Source organism: Mercenaria mercenaria, chromosome 14 (genome assembly GCF_021730395.1).
Source record: "Mercenaria mercenaria strain notata chromosome 14, MADL_Memer_1, whole genome shotgun sequence".
In the NCBI taxonomy this organism is placed as follows: domain Eukaryota; kingdom Metazoa; phylum Mollusca; class Bivalvia; order Venerida; family Veneridae; genus Mercenaria; species Mercenaria mercenaria.
Genome location: NC_069374.1, coordinates 3,462,752 through 3,486,059, shown reverse-complemented (window position 1 = coordinate 3,486,059; position 23,308 = coordinate 3,462,752). Strand labels below are relative to the sequence as shown.

General features: G+C 34.8%; 1 protein-coding gene across 1 annotated transcript; it reads right to left on the bottom strand.

The window, feature by feature from the left end:
- Positions 1 to 716: 716 nt before the first annotated feature.
- On the bottom strand, positions 717 to 22,596 carry LOC128548621 (uncharacterized). The gene is made up of 6 exons (XM_053523990.1): positions 22,549 to 22,596; positions 13,683 to 14,225; positions 13,052 to 13,210; positions 11,976 to 12,402; positions 8,958 to 10,016; positions 717 to 3,145 (listed from the first exon to the last, which is right to left on the bottom strand). The coding sequence occupies exons 1-6, from the start codon at positions 22,594 to 22,596 to the stop codon at positions 2,604 to 2,606; spliced, it is 2,778 nt and encodes a 925-aa protein (XP_053379965.1). The 3' UTR covers positions 717 to 2,603.
- Between the last annotated feature and the right edge of the window lie 712 nt (positions 22,597 to 23,308).

Sequence of the window (23,308 nt, the reverse complement as noted above, 5' to 3'; positions counted from 1 at the left end):
TTAATCACCAGATGAAATTTATAAATGTCTGCTTCGTACACTGATTGAAAACAATAAAAAAAATGATGTTCATTTTTGTAGTAATAAAACACATAAGCCATTTATTTTTTTGTTTTTGGTGTGTTTTAAACTGAATATAAAAAATAAATCAACCTCTAACAGAAGTACCATCACAAAAGCATCTTTAAACATGTATTGCAAAACATGTATTGGCTACATGTAACACGTTGAGGTAAACAAATCAGAAGTTTCTTGTGTAGATCTTCAAAAAATCATAATTCAAATAGACTTAAAATTACGAGATATTCAAGTCAATGTCTTTATTTAACATGTCTATTATCCTTATAGATCTGCATAGAAGGGCAATGTTTGTCTATTTTATGCAACAAACTAGTCAAAGTGATATTTAAAACGAGAAAAAAGAGTAAAACAGAAGAAAAATAACATAATGGTATTTGGTGGGGTTTGAATGCACCATTAGACAATAAGCAATGTCTTAGTCACCCTGGCGTAGTGAGGTACGATTATATACTCCAGGATTGTCATCAATAAATCTGTATCAAGTTTTAATTAAGCTTCACAACAGAGGTCTTATTGTGCTGCCTTCCAATGTTCATATTCAATGAGTTCTGCTTAAAATGCTTATGTCGGTGCTAAAGGGGGCAGTGTGTGTGTGGTGGTGGGGGGGGGGGGGGGGGGGATATGGTGCAATTTTCATTACTTCTCCTTAACAGTCTCAATTAAACTGCGTTTACTATTTTTTCTCAGTTTCGATATAAATTTCCAAAGGAATCTTGATGAAGATTTGATTATCAGTTTCACGGAAGTTATAGTAAATGATGCCTACTAGAGATCACAATAGTTACACCTTCTTCACTAATTCATCATGAGATGCAATGTAACACCTGTTCATAAATTTGACATTTTGTTCAAACTAATATGTACTATATGCATTGCAAAATGTATTGTGATACTTCACTTTATCTTTGAAAAGTTTACAAACAGATCTTTGTCAATGATGCAAAATAATCCGTCATCTTAAGAATATATCATATTTGTTCGCCCTTTGACTGGTACCAAAAATAAATGAATTATTTATACATGCTTGATACCCCCAGTGGAAACTTTTGTTGTTATTGAAGACACATGGTTTGTTTAAAAAAATATCATTTATTGATATGATAAAGCAGCAGTAGGATGCACGTTTTGTAAAATATTCTTTGTTGACTTGGAAGAATTAAACTACTTTTTTTCTTTTTTTTTCTCTCTAAGTTTGAAAAGCTAGGTATTATCTCTGCATAATCATTATTTATATCATTATGAGTACTGTGTCGAGATCCATCATCTGAGCATGAAATGATATATACCATATCGCATATTAAAAGTAATGTATATAGCGCAAAATATTGAAATACATACAATGATAAATTTAAGAGGACAGTTGTAAAACTTGTTTCGTATAATTGAGCGAGTCAAAAGACATTAAGACAAAAATCATAGTCACATATATCATATACAAAATGAGACAGAATTGATAGAAAATACGGGGGAGAAAAGTACGATCTTCAAACTATGATAAATTCTATTGTGTGCACTTATCCCCAGTCTAACCGAAATCGTTTTCTATTTCCTTACATACCTTTTCAATTTAAGCTATCATATGTCGTATATCTTGAAACTTGAATGTCCGCTTTGAAACGTGTATTCAATTATGAGAAAGAGAAACTGAATTAACCTTTGACTTAATTTTCATGAAAACCTTTGTTAAATTTTCCCATCAGTACATAGTGTATTACTTAAGTATAGCAAATAGTTATATAAATTCCATAATTCATATGATTTTTTACTTTCGTTTCTGAGAAAAATTCTCGGATATACTAAAACTGTAATAAAAATTGCACAATTGTGTCTTATTTTCAATGGGCAACTTTTGTCTATTTTTCTCATTTACTCTATATGTGGCTTATATCACATACAAGAGAAGGACACAATAAAAAAGTACTGTCATTTAAGTTATCTTTCTAAGATATTTAGGTTAAACTCGGGTTTCGACTCATTTTTACGATAAACATCTAATTTATAGATCAAATAATATAACATACTTTTCTTTTGCTTTTCTATGGCAGCCTATAGTGTTAAATATGATTTCCTTCACATATAACAACAGTATAATACATGATTATAAGCATGAAAATAAAGAACGATGTTTTTGAATTTTCTGTACATTCCGACCGCTTAATTGTAAATGGGCATTTGTGTTTTCTTTGCATTTGCCTTTTCTGTAGATGGAAACTGGCCTTCTCGTTTCTTAACATTTCCACACCTAGTTTGTTCGATTAAAGATTTCCCTAGCAATAATTTATCTCAAAGGAGACTCAGTAAACATCAGACTGACAAATGCGCTTAAGATTGCGCAATATCAAATCTCGGAAATGTGTTTAACTTCTTTTACTCCACGATATATCCAATTTCTTCTTTCAGGTGTGTTTCGATTCGTCTGTTGGCTGTAACATCAAATTGTACACGGTTGATCTGTGCGTTTTACAGATTGCTTCAGAGTAAACAAGTGATGCTTTCCGTAAAAAATTGGTCATACAGATTTGTTAGCTACTGCTATTGTTTCTTTGGTTCTCGTTCGGAATGTTTTGGCTTGCCTGAGGCATGTTCGACTTTAAAGCATGTATATCTTGTAAAATCGTCCGCACGTCACGCTGAATGCCTTGCAACTCACGGGCTTGGTTTTCTTTCTTGAAGCTTTTGAGTTTGGATACATCTAACTGTTCCAAGATAGGAGAAATGGGTGTGACAACTGCAGTTCCATCTGAAGTTCCACCTTCTAGCATGCCCACACAAACATACTCGTCGTGTTCCCCTTTCATAAAAACTAGCGATCCAGAATCCCCAAAGTCCGCAAAGCCACTGGTATCTGATACTGACCTTACTTCTAGCTGATTGTATAGTGTAACTTTGAAATTATTTTGTATATTTATATGATGCTTTTGAGTTCTTACACATGTTGCCCCTTGTTTCATTAAAAATTTTCCAACGGTCTTGTTTGTTCTACATCCAAATTTGACAACATCATCGGAGTTTAGACGTGAACATCCGTACGTTTTCCCAGAGTCAAAGCGCAAGTCTTGGCTTGCTAAAATTGGGAAATAAAAGAAGACAATTAGAACAGACAATTGAACTAAATTGAACAGTTCCAACAGTATCTATATATAAGACACAATGGAACTAATCTTTAGATTCATATGTATCTGCGGTTTAAGTTCTTACAAAAATCCTACCGTTTGAGAACATGATTAGTAAAATTCCTGCAAAAGAGAATAAGATGTATCGTCTTTGTGGCAAAATTTGAACTTCCATCGCATAATATTATGTCATTAAGTAAATAGTTTAGTAAATAGTTACAAATGATTCAGGTTAACGACAGTCAAGTTTATTTGAATGTTTTCATATGAAAAAAGTGCTGCTAAATAATTAAACTAGAAAGCGCTTGATTTTAAAATTTTGGATCCTATTTTGTCTTTTTTTCTCGAGCAAGAGAAGTGGCGTAGTCTTCATTTAAGGAATGACAGTAGTCTTGTATAAACTATAAAATGTAATATTCATCAGACTGGACCGCTTTATTAACTATAGTGTTTTAATAGTGGCTAACAAATTTAATGATTATGTAATTAATTAATTACGGGTACTAATTAAGTCAAGAGCCATGTTGGGCATGCCGCACCCTCATCAACCCCCATACCCACGCCGAAAAAACGTACCGTGTAAAAGCCGCCTGAAAAGAGGATTATTTTGTAACAGTTAACAGTAAGCATATTAGTTATAGATGAACGAGTGTTATCAAGAACTACTATTTCAATATAAGTGCATGCCTTATGATTAATACACACGGCAGTTTCTAAACAAGTCCTTTTCACCACGCCTTTAATGTTTAGATAAATCACATTCGGTTAGAGGAATGTAGAGTAATGGTTCCAGTACAATGCAGTTCCTCTAAATATGCAATGGCTATATAAAGTTTACACAAAATTCTTTTCATAGTTTTGGAATATGCTGCGGTCAACGTGTAAGGAGTTAATTAGATAAAAGTAGATAATTCAAAAAGTAAGCAAGATAGAGTTATAGTGTGTGTACATTAAACATTATCTGAATGTCTTCCATGTTTGTATGCAGTTTGCATAAAATCTCTTCAGAACATAAAGTGAAATATCCCGGAAAATTAATCTAGCAAAAGATGATTAGAAAACATAGGAAGACACAGCATTTTATTGTTTTTTTCTGGACTTTGTTTGAAGTTTTAACAAAATGCATCTAAAAGTGTGGACAGTATGCTACGGATATGTGAGTAAATCAAATAATAGGACAGAATTAAAAAAAAAGCAATGTGTAGTGTCTCCATATTGCACTTTCTCTATTGTGTGAAACTTTAACAAAAGATTATTTTTATAGTTTTAGTGTTATGATGGAGACAAAATGTTTATGAGTAAATAAACTAAAGAGGATATCAAAAAAAGTAATCAAGTTAAAGTACTTTTAAAGTACCTTTTCTGAATGCCCTATGTGATTGTGATTGAGTAAAGCTTTTACAGAACAATTTGTAACTGTATAAAGTTGAGCAAAATTCTTTTCACCGTTTTAAAGTTTCGTATTTATGCTCTTGACGAATGAGCATTTGAAGCACCATAACTTCGCAAAGGGGATAACTAAAAGATGCTTTTGTGAAACGTGCATGTCTCCCCCACAGCATAGTAGAAATATGCAAGAAGTCAAAAGTAGACAAAAGCGAAACCCAAATAGACACTGATGGTTGGCTGCAAACGAGATTAACTATGTTGTATAATGACTTTAAGAATTCATTATACTTATTAGATAAGCATTATGGTCAGTTATAAGTCACACACAAAAGAATTTCGGAATGCTACTTAAAATAATTTCAGCACTTGGTCATATGAGAAAGTGACAGGTCATGATATCTCGCCCAGGTTAACTACCCTCTGTCCACGTCATGATTGTTGTTTTTGTTCAGTTACTAATTGTTTTGACAAGCTGACTAAATAGGAATTATGACATGTTTATTTTCTAATGGTCATTTTGCGTGTGTGCTCCGAGAAAAACATTTTAGTCATCCGATAGACAGTTTTCCTTAAATACAGCATACTTTGAGGCAGAGCTTTAGAATCATTCTGGTACTCAGTTAGGTTAGATGCGTATGTTCGATACAAGCAAAATGAATTAGTTAGATAAAGACCGAGGCAATTAACGTTGAAGTAATTATGTCGAAGAATAGAAGTTCTTTTAATAACTGTGGAAATGTTAGTGAACTATGTTAGACAATTATGAAGAAAGGCATTGATGTATATATTACCTTAGAACTTAGTACAATATTAAATAGCAGTTATCATACAGAACACAGTTGTTGTTGTTGTTGCTGATAGCTAGTAGAGTGAACTTTAGTTACTGTTACACCACAACTACTCAGCATGTCCAGTCATTCCATGAAGTTTCAATATTCTGTGTCTAGTGATTCTTAAATTGTGGATTGTAAACAGTTTCCATCTTCTGGCCCCTGTGACCTTAACATTTGATTGAATAAATAGAGATCGTCTACTCTGCATGTCCAATCATCCAAACTAAAGTTTCAACATACTTGGTCAAGTGGTTCTGGAATAATTGATTGGAAAGAGTTTTCCATGTTCTTGTCCCTGTGACATTGACTTTTAAAAGACTGACTCCAAAATCAATAGGAGTCATCTAATCTACATTTCCAATCTTCCTATGAAGTTTCAACATTCTTGGTCAAGTGGTATTCGAGATATTTATCGGAAATGGTTTTCCATGTTCAGGCCCCTGTTACCTTGACCTTTGACGGAGTGACCCCAAAACAATAGGGATCGTCCACTCTACCATTGTGTGCGTGACCCAAAAATCACAAGTTTCATCTACTTAGCATGTCCAATCATCATTTGAAGTTTCAACATTCTGGGTCAAGTGATTCTCAAGTTATTGATCGGAAATTGTTTTCCATTTACAGGCCCCTTTGACCTCGACCTTTAATAGAGTGATCCACAATCAATAGGGGTCATCTACTTTACATATCCAATCATCATTTGAAGTTTCAACATTCTGGGTTAAGCGGTTCTTAAGTTATTGAAAGGAAATGGTTTTTCATGTTCAGGTCCCTGTGACCTTGACCTTTGATGCAGTGACCCCAACTTCATAGGCCCTACCACCCTATAAAGTTTAAAGGTTCTAGATTAAACGTTTCTCCAGTTATTGATCGGAAATGAAGTGTGACACACGGACGGATGGGCAGACGTTCCTACATTTGGGTATTTATGTAGCTACTCTTTTGTCCTCTCTCTTGTTCTTTTAGCCACGTAAAATATTGCCTCAAAAAAAAAACCTTACGGAATGAATGACATCAAAGAAAAAGAAAAAGTACATTTACCTATTGTTCTTATAGCCATCTAAGTCTGTAAATGTGGGCTTTGATGGACGGACAGAGCAAAAACGATATGTTTCCCCAAGTTGGGGGAGACATAATTAAAGCACATGCTAGTGATGATAATCGGACAGCATAATGATAATCGATTAATCTGATATAATCGGAAGGCCTTCCGAGCGATTAATCGGAAAATAATCGGACTTTCACACTGAACCTTATTAACCATTAGCTCACTTGACTAACTGTATTAGCATATAATTAGCAGGAGTAATGTAACTTGTGCGTGAAGTTTTAGCCCTTGTATGCAGATAACAATGTGGCTAATTAAAAAGTATCTTTAATTTATTGAGGTATAATGTGCATTATGTAGCATATTTGTACTATTTGCACCCAAACGTCTGTGGGACTATCAGGAGTCCATGAAAAACTGACCATGCTGTCAGACCTAAAACACCTATTTGTACATTTTATTATTGGGTCAAACTTCATGCCCTCCAATTTTTTATTTCTAATTTTCTATTAATAACTATTTCATGTTTATTAAATTACACATCTACAGCTGTATATTAAAAAATATGTAGAAGCACAATGCTGATTGAAATTATAAAGTATATCAATTTACATTACGAAAGTGGGCGGGGTACCATTACTTGCGGTCTTTACTGCATAATCGGCAAACAACACTCCCCATTTTTAATCCCCCGCCGTGGCGGAGGGATTATAGGAATGGTCTGCGTCCGTCCTTCCTTCCGTCCGTCCGTCCGTCCTTCCGTCCGTAACAAAATCGTGTCCGGTCCATATCTCCTAAACCCCTTGAAGGATTTTCATGAAACTTGGGTCAAATGATCACCTCATCAAGACGATGTGCAGAACCCATGAGTCAGCCTTGTCGGTTCAAGATGAAGATCACAACTCAAGGTCAAAGGCTTGAGACTGCCATTTTGTGTCCGCTCTATATCTCCTAAACCGTTTGAAGGAATTTTATAAAACTTGGGTCAAATAATCATCTCATTAAGACGATGTGCAGAACCCATAAGTCAGCCATGCCGGCTCAAGGTCAAGGTCACAACTCAAGGTCAAAGGTTTGAGACTTCCATTTTGTGTCCGCTCTATATCTCTTAAACCCCTGGAAGGAATTTTATAAAACTTGGGTCAAATGATCACCTCATCAAGACGATATGCAGAACCCTGAGTCAGTCATGCCGGCTCAAGGTCAAGGTCACAACTTAGGGTCAAAGGTTTGAGCCTTCCATTTTGTGTCCGCTCTATATCTCCTAAACCCCTTGAAGGATTTTCATCAAACTTGGGTCAAACGATCATCTCATCAAGGCGAAGTGCAGAACTTATGAGTCAGCCATGTCGGCTCAAGGTCAAGGTCACAACTGAAGGTCAAAGGTTTGAGCGTTCCATTTCGTGTCCGCTCTATCTCCTAAACCCCTCGAAGGAATTTTATAAAACTTGGGTCAAATGATTACCTCATCAGAACGATGTGCAGAAATTATGAGTCAACCATGCCAGCTCAAGGGCAAGGTCACAACTAAGGGTCGAAGGGTCGATGGTTTGATCCTTCCATTTGGTGTCCACTCTGTATCTCCTTAACCCCTTGAAGGATTTTCATCAAACTTGGGTCAAATGATCACCTCATCAAGAACTCATGAGTCAGCCATGTCAACTCAAGGTCAAGGTCACAACTGAAGGTCAAAGGTTTCAGCTCTGTATCTCCTAAACCCCTTGAAGGATTTTCATGAAACTTTGGTCAAATGATCACCTCATCAAGACGTTGTGCAGAATTTATGAGTCAGCCATGTCAGTTCAAGGTCAAGGTCACAGCTAAAATCAAAGGTTTACCCTTTCACTATCCATAGCAGTGGCGGGGGATTTAGCTGTCTTTCAGACTGCCTTGTTTAATATTCTTTTGCTGCTGCACCTTTACATATCTTGTAGAATCCAAACTACTTCCACACTGGTGGCATAGTATTCCCTGGATACCATTGATTGCATTATTATTTTTATCGAACGCAGTATGCTTTGCCTCCGTTTTGAAGAGTGGAAAAGAAATGAACCTAAAGAGGAAATACCACCAAAAAGATGCGTAACTCCCGAATATGCTTTAAACTTTAAAGCCTAAATGTTAAAATGTCGGCGACTTTGGCCCATTAAATGATCGACAATCGATTGTCGGCGACAATCGGAACATCACTAGCACACGGACACTTTCAAAAGACTCAGTGTGATTTTTCCTGTAATCCAAGAGGTGAAGTGTGTGAATTGTTTTTAATGAAATGAGCATGAATACAGTTGTCGGAAATTTGTTGCATTTTTCAAAACGTAAGGACTTGGCACATAATTAGTGTAAGAAATGCACCATAAATAAGAAAAAACAACATTATCAGGCGTAACCGTTCGTGCACGTTTAAACAACAAAACTGTAATCTAAATGTGTTTTTTTTTCTACACTGCTTAAAAAGAATAATCACTGTATGTTTATATGATAATCTTATACCTTGTGTTTGCGAAGAGGGAAAATCTCCGTCAGTTGGGTATCTTTTTTCTATTTGAAAGAGAGCAACTTCTACTCCAGTACTACCGTTGGCACCTTCTTTATACACAGCTTGCACAAGTCGCCCAAATATGTTAAGTGCATTTTCCGGCTGACTTATGGCTTCAAACTCTCCAAAGTGCGGCCAATGCAGAATTCCCCCGTTGTCTTTCAGTTCTTCTAATTCTGAGTAATGCAGCAAAGCATGGGCACAAGTAAACCCACATAAGCCATATTTCGGATGTTGAACAAATCCACCCAATGTGCCAGACATAAAACAAAACTCAGCGCCTATTAGTTTGTCCCGTGATATCTTGCATCCCATTTTGATATGTTCATGTCGCTCATAAGCTCTAGGAGACGTATATAAAACGAAACCACCTTCCCTTACGTCGACTGGTATACCATCATAACTTGACTGAAATGGTTCTTCGTCAATTGGTATGTAGTTCTTTGTTTGGACGTACAGAACAATACAAGTTTCTTTTACAATCTTACCTTCGCCTGTTTCAAAATCTTTCGAACGGACAGGACTTGCTCTAATCAGTGAAAGATATTTATGTTTCTCCATTAAATCTGCTGCAAATTTGTCAAGACAGCGTTTTACTGTGTCTATTTCTGGGGCAGACAATTCCGTGTCATAGTTTTCTTTACTATTCATAACTAATTTGCCTTCCGAACTGTATTTATCTATCATTCTTATTTCGACCTTACAATTTTGTCTAAGTTTGGTTTCATTTTTAATTGACAAACTCTCCTCAACAAACACGACAAAGACTATTTCGTTCTTATGTAACATCTGGTATGAAGGGTAAACGTGCACTATTTTTCTACTCATACTTCTAATATACGCACAAATACGATTGCAAAGATGCAAGAAGAATTTACTTTTCTTTCCAAAGTGTACACATAGCCTATTCAGTGTCTCTTCCTTCGGTACTGAATTGTTCTTCAACAAGATGTCTGCAAGTTTCAGTGCCTCTTGTGGTGTTTGGCTGGCACATCGAATCCATGCTTTATCATCTGAAAATAAATATAACAAAATACAAAAAAATGCATTTCTGATAGGGTGATATGAAAATAATGTTGACAGCGATATATATGAATTTCGACCGAGGCGCCAGCCGAGGTCTATATTAATATTTAAAAAGGGTAAACATTTTTAATATCACCCTGTCAGGAATGCACTACTTATTATACCGAAAATATATGAAGCATTTACTGGAAAATCAAGATAATGAATTAAATGATTCATTTAACATTAAAAAGAAATAACTAACCAAAAGAAAGACAGAGAGTCTTACCACTCAGAGATTGTGGCGACTTTGCTGTGTAATAAGACTTTTTAAGCAACATGATGTTTAGCCAAGACGTTCATATATCGTTGACCCCTATAGTAATCATTTATGCACACATTTGAACGCTGTGTCAATGCCAAAACTGCCAATACCTTCGAAATATGGCGATAATTTCTTATTTATAAACGAAACATTTAAGTGTAAATTACTATAGCATTATCTGAAAGATCTGGTGCAAATACAGGACAAGCTACACTGTTTCGTCGTTCAATAAATCTGCTTAAATTAAAGTAGACTTGCGGTAATTCACATGTTAACAAACGAATATCACAAGGAACGAAGTTAAGTTTGTTGCAAGTGGATATTCATCACCGATTTTAATGCATCTGCAACACAAGACAACTGATTTTAAAACAAGAGGGCCAAGATGGCCCTAAGTCGCTCACCTGAGAAACACGCCATAACACACCATAACAGTTTAAACATGTTTGACCTTGTGATTTCATGCAAAAAAAATATTCTGACCAATTATCATTAAAATTGGAGCAACTTTACGAACTTGACCTAGAATTTATCAAGGCTATTATTCTGACCAAACTTCATGAAGATCTATTAAAAATCCAGCCTCTATTGCATACACAAGGTTTTTCTTTGAGTTGACCTAGTGACCTAGTTTTTGACCCCAGACTACCCATATTCGAACTTGACCTAGATTTGATCAAGGCAACCAATCTGACACAAATTTATGAGAATCCAGTGTAAAATGCAGCCCCTATCGCATACACAAGTTTTTTACTTGATTTGACCAAGTGACCTAGTTTTTTACTTGATTTGACCAAGTGACCTAGTTTTTAAACCCAAATGACCCATATTCGAACTTGACCTAGATTTCATCAAGGGTACCATTTTGACAAAATTTCATGAAGATCAGTTGAAAAATACAGCCTCTATCGCAAACACGAGGTTTTCTTTGATTTAACCTAGTAACCTACTTTTTGAACCTAGATGACCCATATTTCAATTCTAACTAGATGTCATCAAGGCAATCATTCTGACTTCATTTCAGCAAGATCAATTGAAAAATACATCCTCTATCGCATACACAAGGTTTTCCTTTGATTTGACCTAGTGACCTACTTTTTAATCCCAGATGTCTCATATTAAAACCTTACCTAAATTTCATCAAGGTATTCATTCTGACTAAAATTCATGAAGATTAGTTGAAAAATACACCCTCTATCACCTACACAAGGTTTTTCTTTGATTTGTCCTAGTGACCTAATTTTTGACCCCAGATAACCCATTTTCAAATTCGGCCTAGATTTCATCAAGATAATCATTCTGACCAAAATTCATGAAGACTAATTGAAAAATACAGCCTCTATCGCATACACAAGGGGTTTTTTTTATTTGACCTAGTGACCTAGTTTTTGACCCCAGATGACCTCTTTTCAAACTCGGCCTTGATTTCTTCAAGGTAATCATTCCGACTAAATTTCATGAAGATCAGTTGAAAAATACAACCTCTATCGCATACACAAGCTAAATGTTGACAGACGACAGACAGACAGACGACGGACGCCGGACATCGAGCGATCACAAAAATCTGTCCCACAGACGTTTGGGTGCAAATAAGAACATTGCTCAGGTGAGCTAAATAAAAACTGTTAATAGCTTCGCAAACCTGTTTTATCTTCCTCAAACCGTCTCGGCCTTTTCGAAGATTCACTTCCTGGCGCTTCTTCACGAGTGTTTTGATCCCGCTTTCCAAGAGACAGTGACTTTCCCGGCAAATGTGTTGACGTTGTACACCTTTCTTTATCTAAAGCTGTCTGAAACTGTTTAACTGCATCTTTAAGGTCATCTATAAAGAGTCGTCTTTCCGACAACACTGTTTCAATCTGGGAACATTTAAACTTCTTTGCTGGAAACGTAAAGAAATCAGTAAGCTCCATTAGTAATTCTAACTTTGCTTTTTGTACATTTTGTTCTAGTGTTTCCATACCTTGGCCGCACTGGCGTTTTGGAGCTTTTCTTTCATTGACTGCAAGAGCATCATTTATGACTGCAATTAGCCTACCAGTACTTATCGTCAAGGAGCCTGCTTCCAACTGAAAAAAGATAGTTGGTAAACAAAATATATGATCTGTTGGTAGACAACCATCTCTGTGAAAATCTTTGTAGTACATCATATGAAACATTATGTATGATATATTTCATAAATCTTAATTGAAAACTGTCAAAGTTAGCACATGCGTAATGTATTTTATAAATCTTAAGAACTCAAAATCCGGTATGTCATCCTGACTCCTGAAGTAATTCTTGTACATTTCACATCATTTATGTTATAAAATAATACATCGACATGTATTTTAGTAGTGTCTTGAGTACTCTTGAAAAGAAAAGAACTTGCAATATCGCAAAATCCTTAATGTTAATAAATTGAGTAAGAGAGAATACACTGCAAAATACGTAAAGTACAGTGCGATGACTACTCAAGTGTGAAACTTCATGACGCTTTTCTCCTAAGCCTTACAAAACGGACGGACGGAGAGCATTTTTACTATAATTGCAACCTGCAAAGTCGTGTGATGAAATAATACCTGAAGAGGAGCCTGTGGTCTTCCTCAACCTTGAAAAGCGGGAACATTGTCATATAACCTACGTTGTGTCGGTGTGACGTTAAACCTCCAACAAGAAAGATATCTTTTATAAAGCTATTATCTACTCTAAAATACCAAATTATGACAACATAAATACCTGTTCAAGCTCATGTACCGCATTTTGAGCTTTTCTGTCAAATAACAAACATTTTGAATCTTTCAGCACATCTTCTAACACATGGAAATAACCAGCAAGATCTCTATCCGATACAAAAAGACCACTATGTTGGTGATACATCCTTCCAATGTCCCTGGCCTTAAATGGAGAATTCTTTAGGTTACGTATGAGCCTTTTCCAACAAAGATTAAAAGTTAGAGGCGAATTCACTAGATGCTAGGTGAACACATCAATTATTGCACTGATACCTTTTCGTGACGGCGTGTATAAAACGTTGTGTGAACGTCCTTTACTTGTTGTGTATTCGTGTCCTCGAACATATGAAAAACTGACAAATCGATTGTTTGTCGTTGTTTTGAACAGTTTATTTAAAAACTATTACCGTTATGCGAAATATGTAGATAATTAACTTACTACTTACTTTTAATTAACATTTGCGTTACGCAGTGAATGATTTGTGATTTCATAATACAGTGAGTCAATGCATGTTACTTAAAATAAATTTACATGTAAATAATGAACGGATTTTACAGCGATCAAGGTTTGCATAATCAATGTTTTTATCATGTGCACATAGCACTTTAAACGATAAGAATAAAATGACGTATACCTTGAAAAAAACACTACCCTCTTCCGAAAGGTTTGCAGCAACTTTGTTCTGGAAGTGAAGGTTGTTTATTATGATACTTAGGATACCTTCAAAATCCAGTTCCTTTATCGAATTAATGCCTGAACAACACTCATCGGATGATACGAAACACTTTGCAATTTGAAATGAATCAGATACCCATTGTGTTGCATCGGTATTCTGCCACGAGGGATCCCCGAACCGATGTGATTCCTGTATACGATCTCTGAATTTGTTGCATGTACTTCTCGGACATTTACGCGGTTGTTTCCCAACAGAGTTATGGAACTGGCAATGTTTTCGTTTACAGATACCAAACGTTGGACAATTTAATACATTTTCAGTTTGACATTCGTTACATGATTTCGTTTGTAATTTTTGTACAATGTTCACGCGGAACTGAGCTATTCCTTCATTGACAAAGCCTATCAGTCCATCTTTAGTTGTTTGAAGTGCAAGTCCAAGTTTCATGCAGTTGTCAAACTTTAGTTTCGGCAATCTTGGCCTTCCCATGTTTTCAGTAGGCTGTAAAAGAGAAGATGCTTATGCATTAACGCATTATTTCATGCTGAAAAGCTAAATTGTATTCTTTAACTATTAAAAGCATAAAAGAGATTCGAAACAAATGACACTTTCCTTTTATATAGGTTTTAGAAAATTATGTTACAAATATAAATGAAAACAACTGACTTTCACATTACAAGCTATACATAATTACAGTATTATCTTTATTACTCCATTTGGTTTTTAAAGAACATTTAGTTTCTATTGGTCTGTATATTTTTTTAACGCGGCCTCCGTTGCTCAGTGATAAGGTCGCTGACTTCGAACCACTTGTCCCTTAGCGATGTAGTATCGAAACCTTAAGGTGTAAAATTATTCACGTAAAGAAGCGGGCTGGCTTACGGAAGGTCGATGGTTCTACCCAGGTGCCGCCCATACCTGAAACAATACCCGGTGGGGCACCTGGTGTCATCCTTATCTATCAAAATCTTGAAAAGTCAATATATGACCTAAATCATATCAATGTGACTCTTAATTTCTAAAACTAAAACGCAACAAATTATATTTTTCATAGTATTGTAAGAGGTAAAGTTATAACCAAGTCTTATCTAAATTTTTCAATGTAATAGGCAAAATAGCCTTCTGACCTACATTCTTAATATTTTAGCATCAGTTTGACATTTGAAACATTACGACATAGTTTTGGTCAAGAGAGAAGTATGAATCATGGGCTTCATCAGGCAAAGGGCCTATGTGGTTAACATTTCCTGCTTGGTTAACGCGTGCAGCTATTACGTTCACATCGTGGACCTGGCCGCTTTGACAAAACCGAATTTGACATCCATGACCGCTGGCGATAAAGTAACACTGCTTTACTCTAAAAGTTTTAATTTTTCTGGAGACATTGATAATATTGTCTTTTTTCTTTTTGTGTTTAGACTTTTGTACATTTTCGATCACATTTAAAGGGGCTTGCTTCCATGTGGACACAAAAACGTTAATTTTGCACATTGGAAAATACATTTATCAGAAACATAAACGTATGTTTGATATCCCTTTTGAAATGCTAAGAGTATATTAAAGAAATGAAATGAAATTCCTCCTGTTTTACATCACATTTATATTGCACGACTAACGTTTCGATGTGTTTCTCTGTATGTAATATGAATTAAGGCACCGCCTAAAATGGGGATTTATCTTTTGTATATCCACTTACAAAGAAATATTCAACACTCAAAAGAAAGTGAAACTTCGCTCTAAACAGTGAAGTTTACATAATTTTAGTGTCATTATACCTCTTACAGCGAATATCATACTTTGCAAAATTTACGGGAAGCCGTGACGATGACATCATTCACCGCGTTCTCGCACTGGCTCTAAGATTTTTTGTTTTATTTGTTTGCACTCCACGCAGAAATTTGACGGCCTTTACACTTCTTTACTGTTTTAAAAGTGTTTTTCAGTTGCATGTACAGTTTTCGTTACGAAAAAGAAGTAAAAGAATATGTTGGCACGGTTTACGAATTTCTGTGACTGATTCGGGGTGCTCGGATGTTCATGCAGACAACCAGTCTGCGGTGTGTACATAAACCGGAACCGGAAAACATCGAAAAAATTGCCTTAGTATATGCAAACAACAAAGACGAATAATTATATATGGACGTTACCGTCTCGGGGATTTTCTTCCCCAATTAAACGCTTATCAAATGTTCTACAGATGCTTCACTGAACGTTTTGAACCAGTTTAATGTAACTTTCTTTTAGATCACTTAATATTGAAAGTACATTCTTATGTTGAAAAAAAGCCTAGAGGACAAGACAGCATGACACTTTAAAATATACGTTTACATTTATTCAACAGGTGGAATTTGAATATTGTGTTCGAATGTCGCATCATTCATATGTCATATTATTTACATTTTAAACACCTTTCTACTTCGAAATGATAAAAGTAACGCTGGCTTTTAACTTTGGGACACATTTTATTAAAACAGTTTCAGTTATTTATAATTTATATGTACGTATATAATTTAATAATTTTAGCGACCCATCAACTCACCTAAGTGCATTTCAGGTATGGGACTAAGCAAGGTGATTAATAATAAAAGACGGAAAATAATTACTCAAATCGAATTGGTTCTATAATAATGTTTATTGCTAGCAATTTTTCTCATTTGCAGCCATCGCTGGGGATAATTGTTCTTTCGCTGGGTTCAAATTTTATCTTATATATTTAATGTATTTTGTTTGTTCCTTTGCAGTTTTCGCTGGGGCAAATGAAATTAGGCTATTTTAAATATACGTGTTTAGCTGTTTGTATATTATGTGCATTTCATTTAAAAATTATCTCATCCTGCCAGTTGCCATGAGAAATCTTTCAATAAAGTCGAGGCCTTTTTCCACTAAACAGTGTTGTAATTTTCAAATATTCTAATAAATTAGTTGTAGTGGGTATGGCAGACATATATGGTCGGCATTAACTCATGTTATGAAATGATGATATTATCAATCATTTCATAACATGAGTGTTGTGGGTTTTTTTTTTCTAAATAATGGCTGATGATTTTGCGTCTGGCTTATGGCTGCTTTCATTCCCTGTTATACACGGTCCATTGATAAAATAATCAGAAATGCAATAAACAAGTTAAACATCATTTATCAGTAACAGCATAAAACAACAGTTACTCACATTAGCTACAATAGAAAATAAAAATACAACCTATCATGAAAAATACAGATTCACTTGTAACAGTAAACATACAAATCAAATCTTTTATCATTTACTACATTTTATCCAGGTATTGTCATATTCATTGAAGGCGTTCAAGCATCAAAACACTAACCATTATTTTGAATTTCCTAAATTTATACATGAAAACAAATTTGAATGTTGTGTATCATGGACTCCTATGATATTAATTGCCTAAGAATATTCAGTTTGATGTTCTTTCGTTAGCCTATGCTATTGTTCTGTCATGATTGATTATCAAATCGATATTTTCTTTTTTGTGATTTGACACGTTTCAAAGATACCCATATAAACTGATATCATATAGGGAGTGTAAAATACAAGTAAAATATGTGATAGATGGGTTTTCAGTTATGTAGGTGGAAATATACTAACAACAATTCCTTAATTAAACATGATTATGAGATACATTTCTGAGACACTCACCCAGGTTTATCACCAGAGTGTCAACAACCAGAGTAATACAAAATATGTCTTATTTATTTTGTTTAAACTGTATTTATTTCCACAATTATATCTACTAACACGAGTAGTATATTTAAGTTAATAAAGTTTGATAAAAACATACACCAACCAAAATAAGACAATCAAAGAAAATATTAATCAAATGGATTGGAAAACAAGCTACTTAAAACCTATATGAATTCCGCTCCATAAGAAGAACAGAGATTTAATAAAGAATAATATCTAGGCTGAATATGAATGTAAAAAGAATATGTATAAAACAAAGTTATTTTTTAGAATGAGGAGTGAAAGAATTAACGAGCATGTTTATGCTATTGTAGCTCGTCGTCGTTTGGGGCATGGGAGAGTGGAGTTGTGGGGGTCTCAGCTTATGCTTTGAATCTATTTGATGAAAGGATAAATCGTTGTACGTCAGTGAAAAATATTATGTTGATATGATATGTTCGTCTCCATACAGTAAATTGTTAAAGGCCGATCTTGGTAGTCCATGGGAACGTTTGGATGATTGACATTTATTACTAACTAATGGCTCACTGACCCAGCAATCTGACCACAAGTATTATCCCCAGTAGGGTGTGAAATGTCTAAGTTTCAAGGAATTCTGAAAGATTCCTCTCAATGTATGATAAATAGAAAACACATTGCTGATTTGCTGAAAATCTTTTAATCAAAACAAGGAATATATTTTGCACTTGACTATCTTTATGTTATTTTTATAAACATTTTTAGTTGCAGCAATAACATCGAAGCAAAAGCGTTATGTTTGGAAATCTTTATGGAAAAACGTAGAACACTAGAATACATCAATAATAAAATAATAGTTTTCGTGTACTCAATGATGTTTTCCAGCAAGACTGAGGATATAGTATATGGCACTCTTTAGCTAAAAACATTTGCCAAGCAGTGAAAATCATCTGCTGTAAGGCACATACATACTGTAATCAGATTTGACTTATTGTTGTTATTATTGTTGACAGACATACAGAATGATTGACTCACACACGCACACACACACATGCACGCACATACGTACACACGCACACACACACACACACAGAGAGAGAGAGAGAGAGAGAGAGAGAGAGAGAGAGAGAGAGATACAAACTCCAATTTATGGCCCATATACCAGTATCGTTGTCCATAAGGGTTTTGATATAATCCTCGTGTGAATGATGACATACATTCAGGCATCATCAGTACACAATATTCTTATGCTCTCTTACGTTCTCATTTTTCCACTTGTTCTGGTGTTGAGGCCTTTAGTTCGAAACAAAAACGTTTACTTTCTATGTGATTGTAAATATTTTATGTAAAACAAAAATCAACAAGTTTCGGGCAAAGGAGAGTGAAAAATGAAAAACCTGGGTTGGTCTGGACACGTAGAGGGGGCATCTTATATGTGATACAAAAGAAACATAATGTCAACAGTAAAAGCTTACAAGTATATTCTTTCATATATATATTCTATATCGTTTTATAGTGTTTTGGAAGTTATTTAACCTTGTGTTTCACTGAAAAAACTTCAATGTATTACTCTTGGAAAAGATTTTTATATTTTCCCCATAGAGTTTCAAATTTAGTCATTTCAAAATTTTTGAAAGCAATATATCTTTCCGTTTTGTAGTAAGAGATCATTTTTCTTTTAAATACATCGGTTGATGGCATCTGACCTTGTATTTTGTTATAATATAAGAAGTGTTTGGCCTGCAACAGTATAATGTTAATAGGTACATCGAACTTTCTATTACCGAACAAAATATCTGAAGGATTCCATTCTGCTAAATCAATGTTACATTTATTTCTTATATAATTTAATAGTTGGGTCCAAAAAAGCTTAGTTATCTCACAGTTCCAGAATAAATGTATTATGGTTTCTTGGAAATTGTTACAAAAAGTACAGCTATCATTACCAGTTATATTCATTTTCTTTAATAGTTTGTGGCTAAAATTCTATGGTTTATCCTATACTGAAACCAAATTAATTTTGGGTCTTATAGTATTTCTAAAAACGATGTCGTATATTGAATAATTTGGTATATTATTAACTTGTAAATTGAGTAACTCATTTTGCCATTTTAGAAATGATTTTGGGTACTCTCCCTTTTTATTTATCTGCTTATAGATTGATCTGCAACCTTTATTATCTTTCTTTAACAAAGCAAGACTTATTGGTATAAGCGGATTGTAGCTTTTTACAGGTAAGTATCCAATACCCTTAACTTCGAGGAAACGTCTGACGGATGCCAAAAGGCCATTGTACTCTAGAAAATTAGTCCTAATGTTATAACTGGAAATAAAGTCGTAATATGTGAAGAGACTTCCTTCGGCATTAATGAGATCGCCTAAAAAATACACACCCTTTGCAAGCCATCTTCTATAACACACACTTGAACCTCCGACCTTAATACCTGGGTTATACCACAGATTAACTGCGCTAAATTGGCTACTGCACGTGGGATTTATATTTAACATTAGAGAAAGATAACTAGATAACACATCTTTCCAAAATGGATTTTGCTCTTGAAGCATCTTTCTTTTTGTATAGTCTGAGCCATATTTATAAATGTCTTGTAAAGCCGGACAAATATATTCAACCAAGTGACTGAATTTATTATTCATGTCTAACAAACGTCTTAACCAAATGGCTTTTAAACTATGAACAAAAGTCTTAATAACAATCATTTTAAGGCCACCGTATTCGTATTCCTGTGTAATTGTGCTTCGTTTTACTTTATCTTTAGAATTATTCCAAAGAAAATTGAAAAATAACCTTTGCATTTTATTAAGTTTTTCTTGTAAAGGATTAGGTATTGCTAAGATTAAATGGTTTAGTTTGGCGAGAGCCAATGTTTTTATCACAACAAGTTTTCCTAACGGTGAGGTCACTCTTTTTGACCAGCAAGAGAAAAGCTTTTTGATTTCCTCAATTTTAGCATCATAATTAATATTTACCATGTCTGTCAGATTAACAGAGAATTTCTCCCCAAGTACGGTAAAAACAGTGTTTTCCCAAGATAAGTTATATTCTGGGCAGAGAACCATTGGACTATACTTTCGTGCTCCAAACCATATAACTTTTGTTTTATCTGTATTTATATTAAGGCCGGAGATTCTGCCATAGAATTTTAAAACTGACATTGTGTTTATTAAAGATTCTCGGGAGCCATCTAAAGTAAGACTTGTGTCATCAGCATACTGAGATATAATATGTTCTTTACCGTGTATTTTTATACCTTTTATATTTGGGTTATTTCTTAGTAAAACTGCAAGAATTTCTGCACAAAGAATGAATAGGTAGGGCAACAAAGCATCACCTTGACGACAGCCTCTTTGCAAGAAGAACCAGTCTGACATATGACCATTAATTATTACACATGATTCAATATTAGTATAAAATAACGAAATCCATTTTCTGACTGATGGACCAAAATTGAAAAATTCGAGAACTTTCGCCATAAAACACCACGATACTGTATCAAAAGCTGCTGCAAAGTCTATTAGTAGTAGAAGACCAGGGATGTTATATTTTTCTGTAAAAAACAAAATGTCATACAATAGTATAATGTTAGTTGCCATCAGCCTGCCTGGCAAAAATCCTGTTTGGTCTTCATTAATAATATTATGCAATATGTTTTTTATTCTAAAGGCTATGGAAGCGGATGCGATTTTGTAGGACACATTTAACAAAGAAATAGGTCGCCAGTTCTTTAAGAGAGATTTATCTTTGTTGCCTTTTGGTATACATGTTATTACTCCTTGCTTCTGTGTGATAGAAAGTTCTCCAATAGAGTATGAATAATTGACAGACCTTAACAAAAATATGCCTATGTCATTCCAGAAAAACTTAAAAAACTCTACAGTGAAACCATCATTCCCTGGACTAGTGTTATTGGACATTCTCTTTAAGCTATTTAGCATTTCTAAGTATGTTAGTTTTCCCTCGATGGATATTTTTTACTGATTTTTTTGTTATATAAGATATACGAGGGATGTTCCAAAAGTAATGTCACTTGCATCGGTTCTCCTATACTGCAAATGTTCTGATCATTTTAACTTGCTCTGCCCTTCAAAATACTCTCCGTCAGCCTGAATACACCTTTTGAGCCGGTCAATCCTCTTTTGGAAGCATTGTTCATACTTTTCTATGGGAACACCCATCAGATACTGATAAACAGCAGATCCAAGGGCATTTCTCGATTCGATCTCTTTCCAGACAGATGATATTTAAGTTTGGGAAACAGAAAATAGTCGCAGGGGGGCAGGTCAAGCGAAAACGGAGGGTGTGGAAGGACGGTAACCTCTGACTCCAAAAACTCGGTCACAATGCGTGCCTTGTGAGCGGGTGCATTATCATGCAAAAGTCGGAGGTACTTAAGTCCTGTTTTGGGGCGACGACTTTTGTAGTAGTTCTTCAATTTTCTTAGAACAACTTTTTTTATAGAATTTTCCTATGACCGTACTGCCTTTTGGTACCGGAATTTGAATGATTGGACCCTTATGAGTGAAAAAAATACATACAAAACCTTCTTCACCGTTCGTATTCGTTTGGCAATACTTGGGCGTCTCGCATTTTTGGTGACCTAAATTCGGTTGGAATACTTCCGCTTTGGTTCAAAATAATAAACCCAGGTTCCATTACCAGTAACTATATTATCAAAAACCTTTTTGCTGTATTTTAGGTACATGTTCAGAAGTTTTTTTGCCATTGTTACACGGGTCCTCTTTTGTTCATCTGTTAACAAATGGGGTATCCATCTTGCATTTATTTTTCTAAGTTTTATGTGTTTCTTCAAAATTCCATGAACTCGTGCTGATATATCCTTTTTTTTATTCTTTCCTTTTTAAATCTTTATTTGCAAAATCCAGAATACTTTAATGTCCTGAGCGGACCTGAGCTAACCACAGTAATTTCTACAGATGTTATCAATCCCACACCAAGAAAATTTGTTAACTTTATGGCCTGAACCCACAAGGTGTTAATGATATGTGCTAATCACCCAAATGTTTTCCTGGACAACCAAAGTCGGCCTTTAAGAGTCAGAGGGCATTAGAAATTGGAAAGTATGTCGGTTCGCAGATTTTGGTATTTTCGATTATGTAGCAGATAATGGTCCACAGTTTCTATCTCACCACAATCACATCTAGCAGTGTTTGTGAGTCCTCAGCGGCTGAAGTCATGGTTAAGGGAGCTACATCCCAGACGTAGCCGAGCATGAAGAATTTGGCCTTTTCTTGATCTGACTTTAGGGTATTAGATGCCTAATAGTAAAGTTTACAAAATGGGATTTGCTTGGTACATTCTTAAAGGTGACCGTGTTTCGCACTGTTTTGCTATTTTTAAACAATAGTCCAGTAAAATAGTGTAAAAATACTTCAGAAAATGGGAAAAGCACAAAACTTGGTACATAACTACTTTAGGGCAAAACACTAAAAATGAGCAAGAGACCCACTCCAAAAATCCAATATGGCCGCCATGCATGTATATATTTTCAGAAATACCTAATATTATCTATAAAACTTCTATAGACACTTACATTCATCAGTATAATTAGCTAAAATCACCTGTTTGAATAAATTCAAATATATTATATTAACAAAAATACCGCTCTTCCAACAAAAATGAAAAAAAAAAATGCCTCCCTTTGATAAAATTTGCTATTAAGCAGAAGAAAAGTCAGAATGCATTTATGTGAATCAAAATTAAGTGTATAATGGTGACTGGCATATCAAGAATGTTTAAAATGGCAACAGTCCTGTACAGAACTTTACAACAATTGTAGGTTATTATAAAAACGTTCGAACTTCGTCAACCGGAACCCGTCAGGACGACAAAATGTATTCGAGTTATCGGTAGTTTGAGTGATCGAAGAATATATTATAAAGGACTTTG

Coding starts and splice junctions, on each gene's coding strand:
- LOC128548621 (XM_053523990.1), bottom strand. CDS start 22,596: ATGACTTCAGCCGCTGAGGACTCACAAACACTGCTAGATGTGATTGTG. Junction 14,226..22,548: donor CACTGCTAGATGTGATTGTG/GTGAGATAGAAA, acceptor TCTCTTTTACAG/CCTACTGAAAACATGGGAAG. Junction 10,017..11,975: donor GTTTGAGGAAGATAAAACAG/GTTTGCGAAGCT, acceptor ATTTATTTTCAG/ATGATAAAGCATGGATTCGA.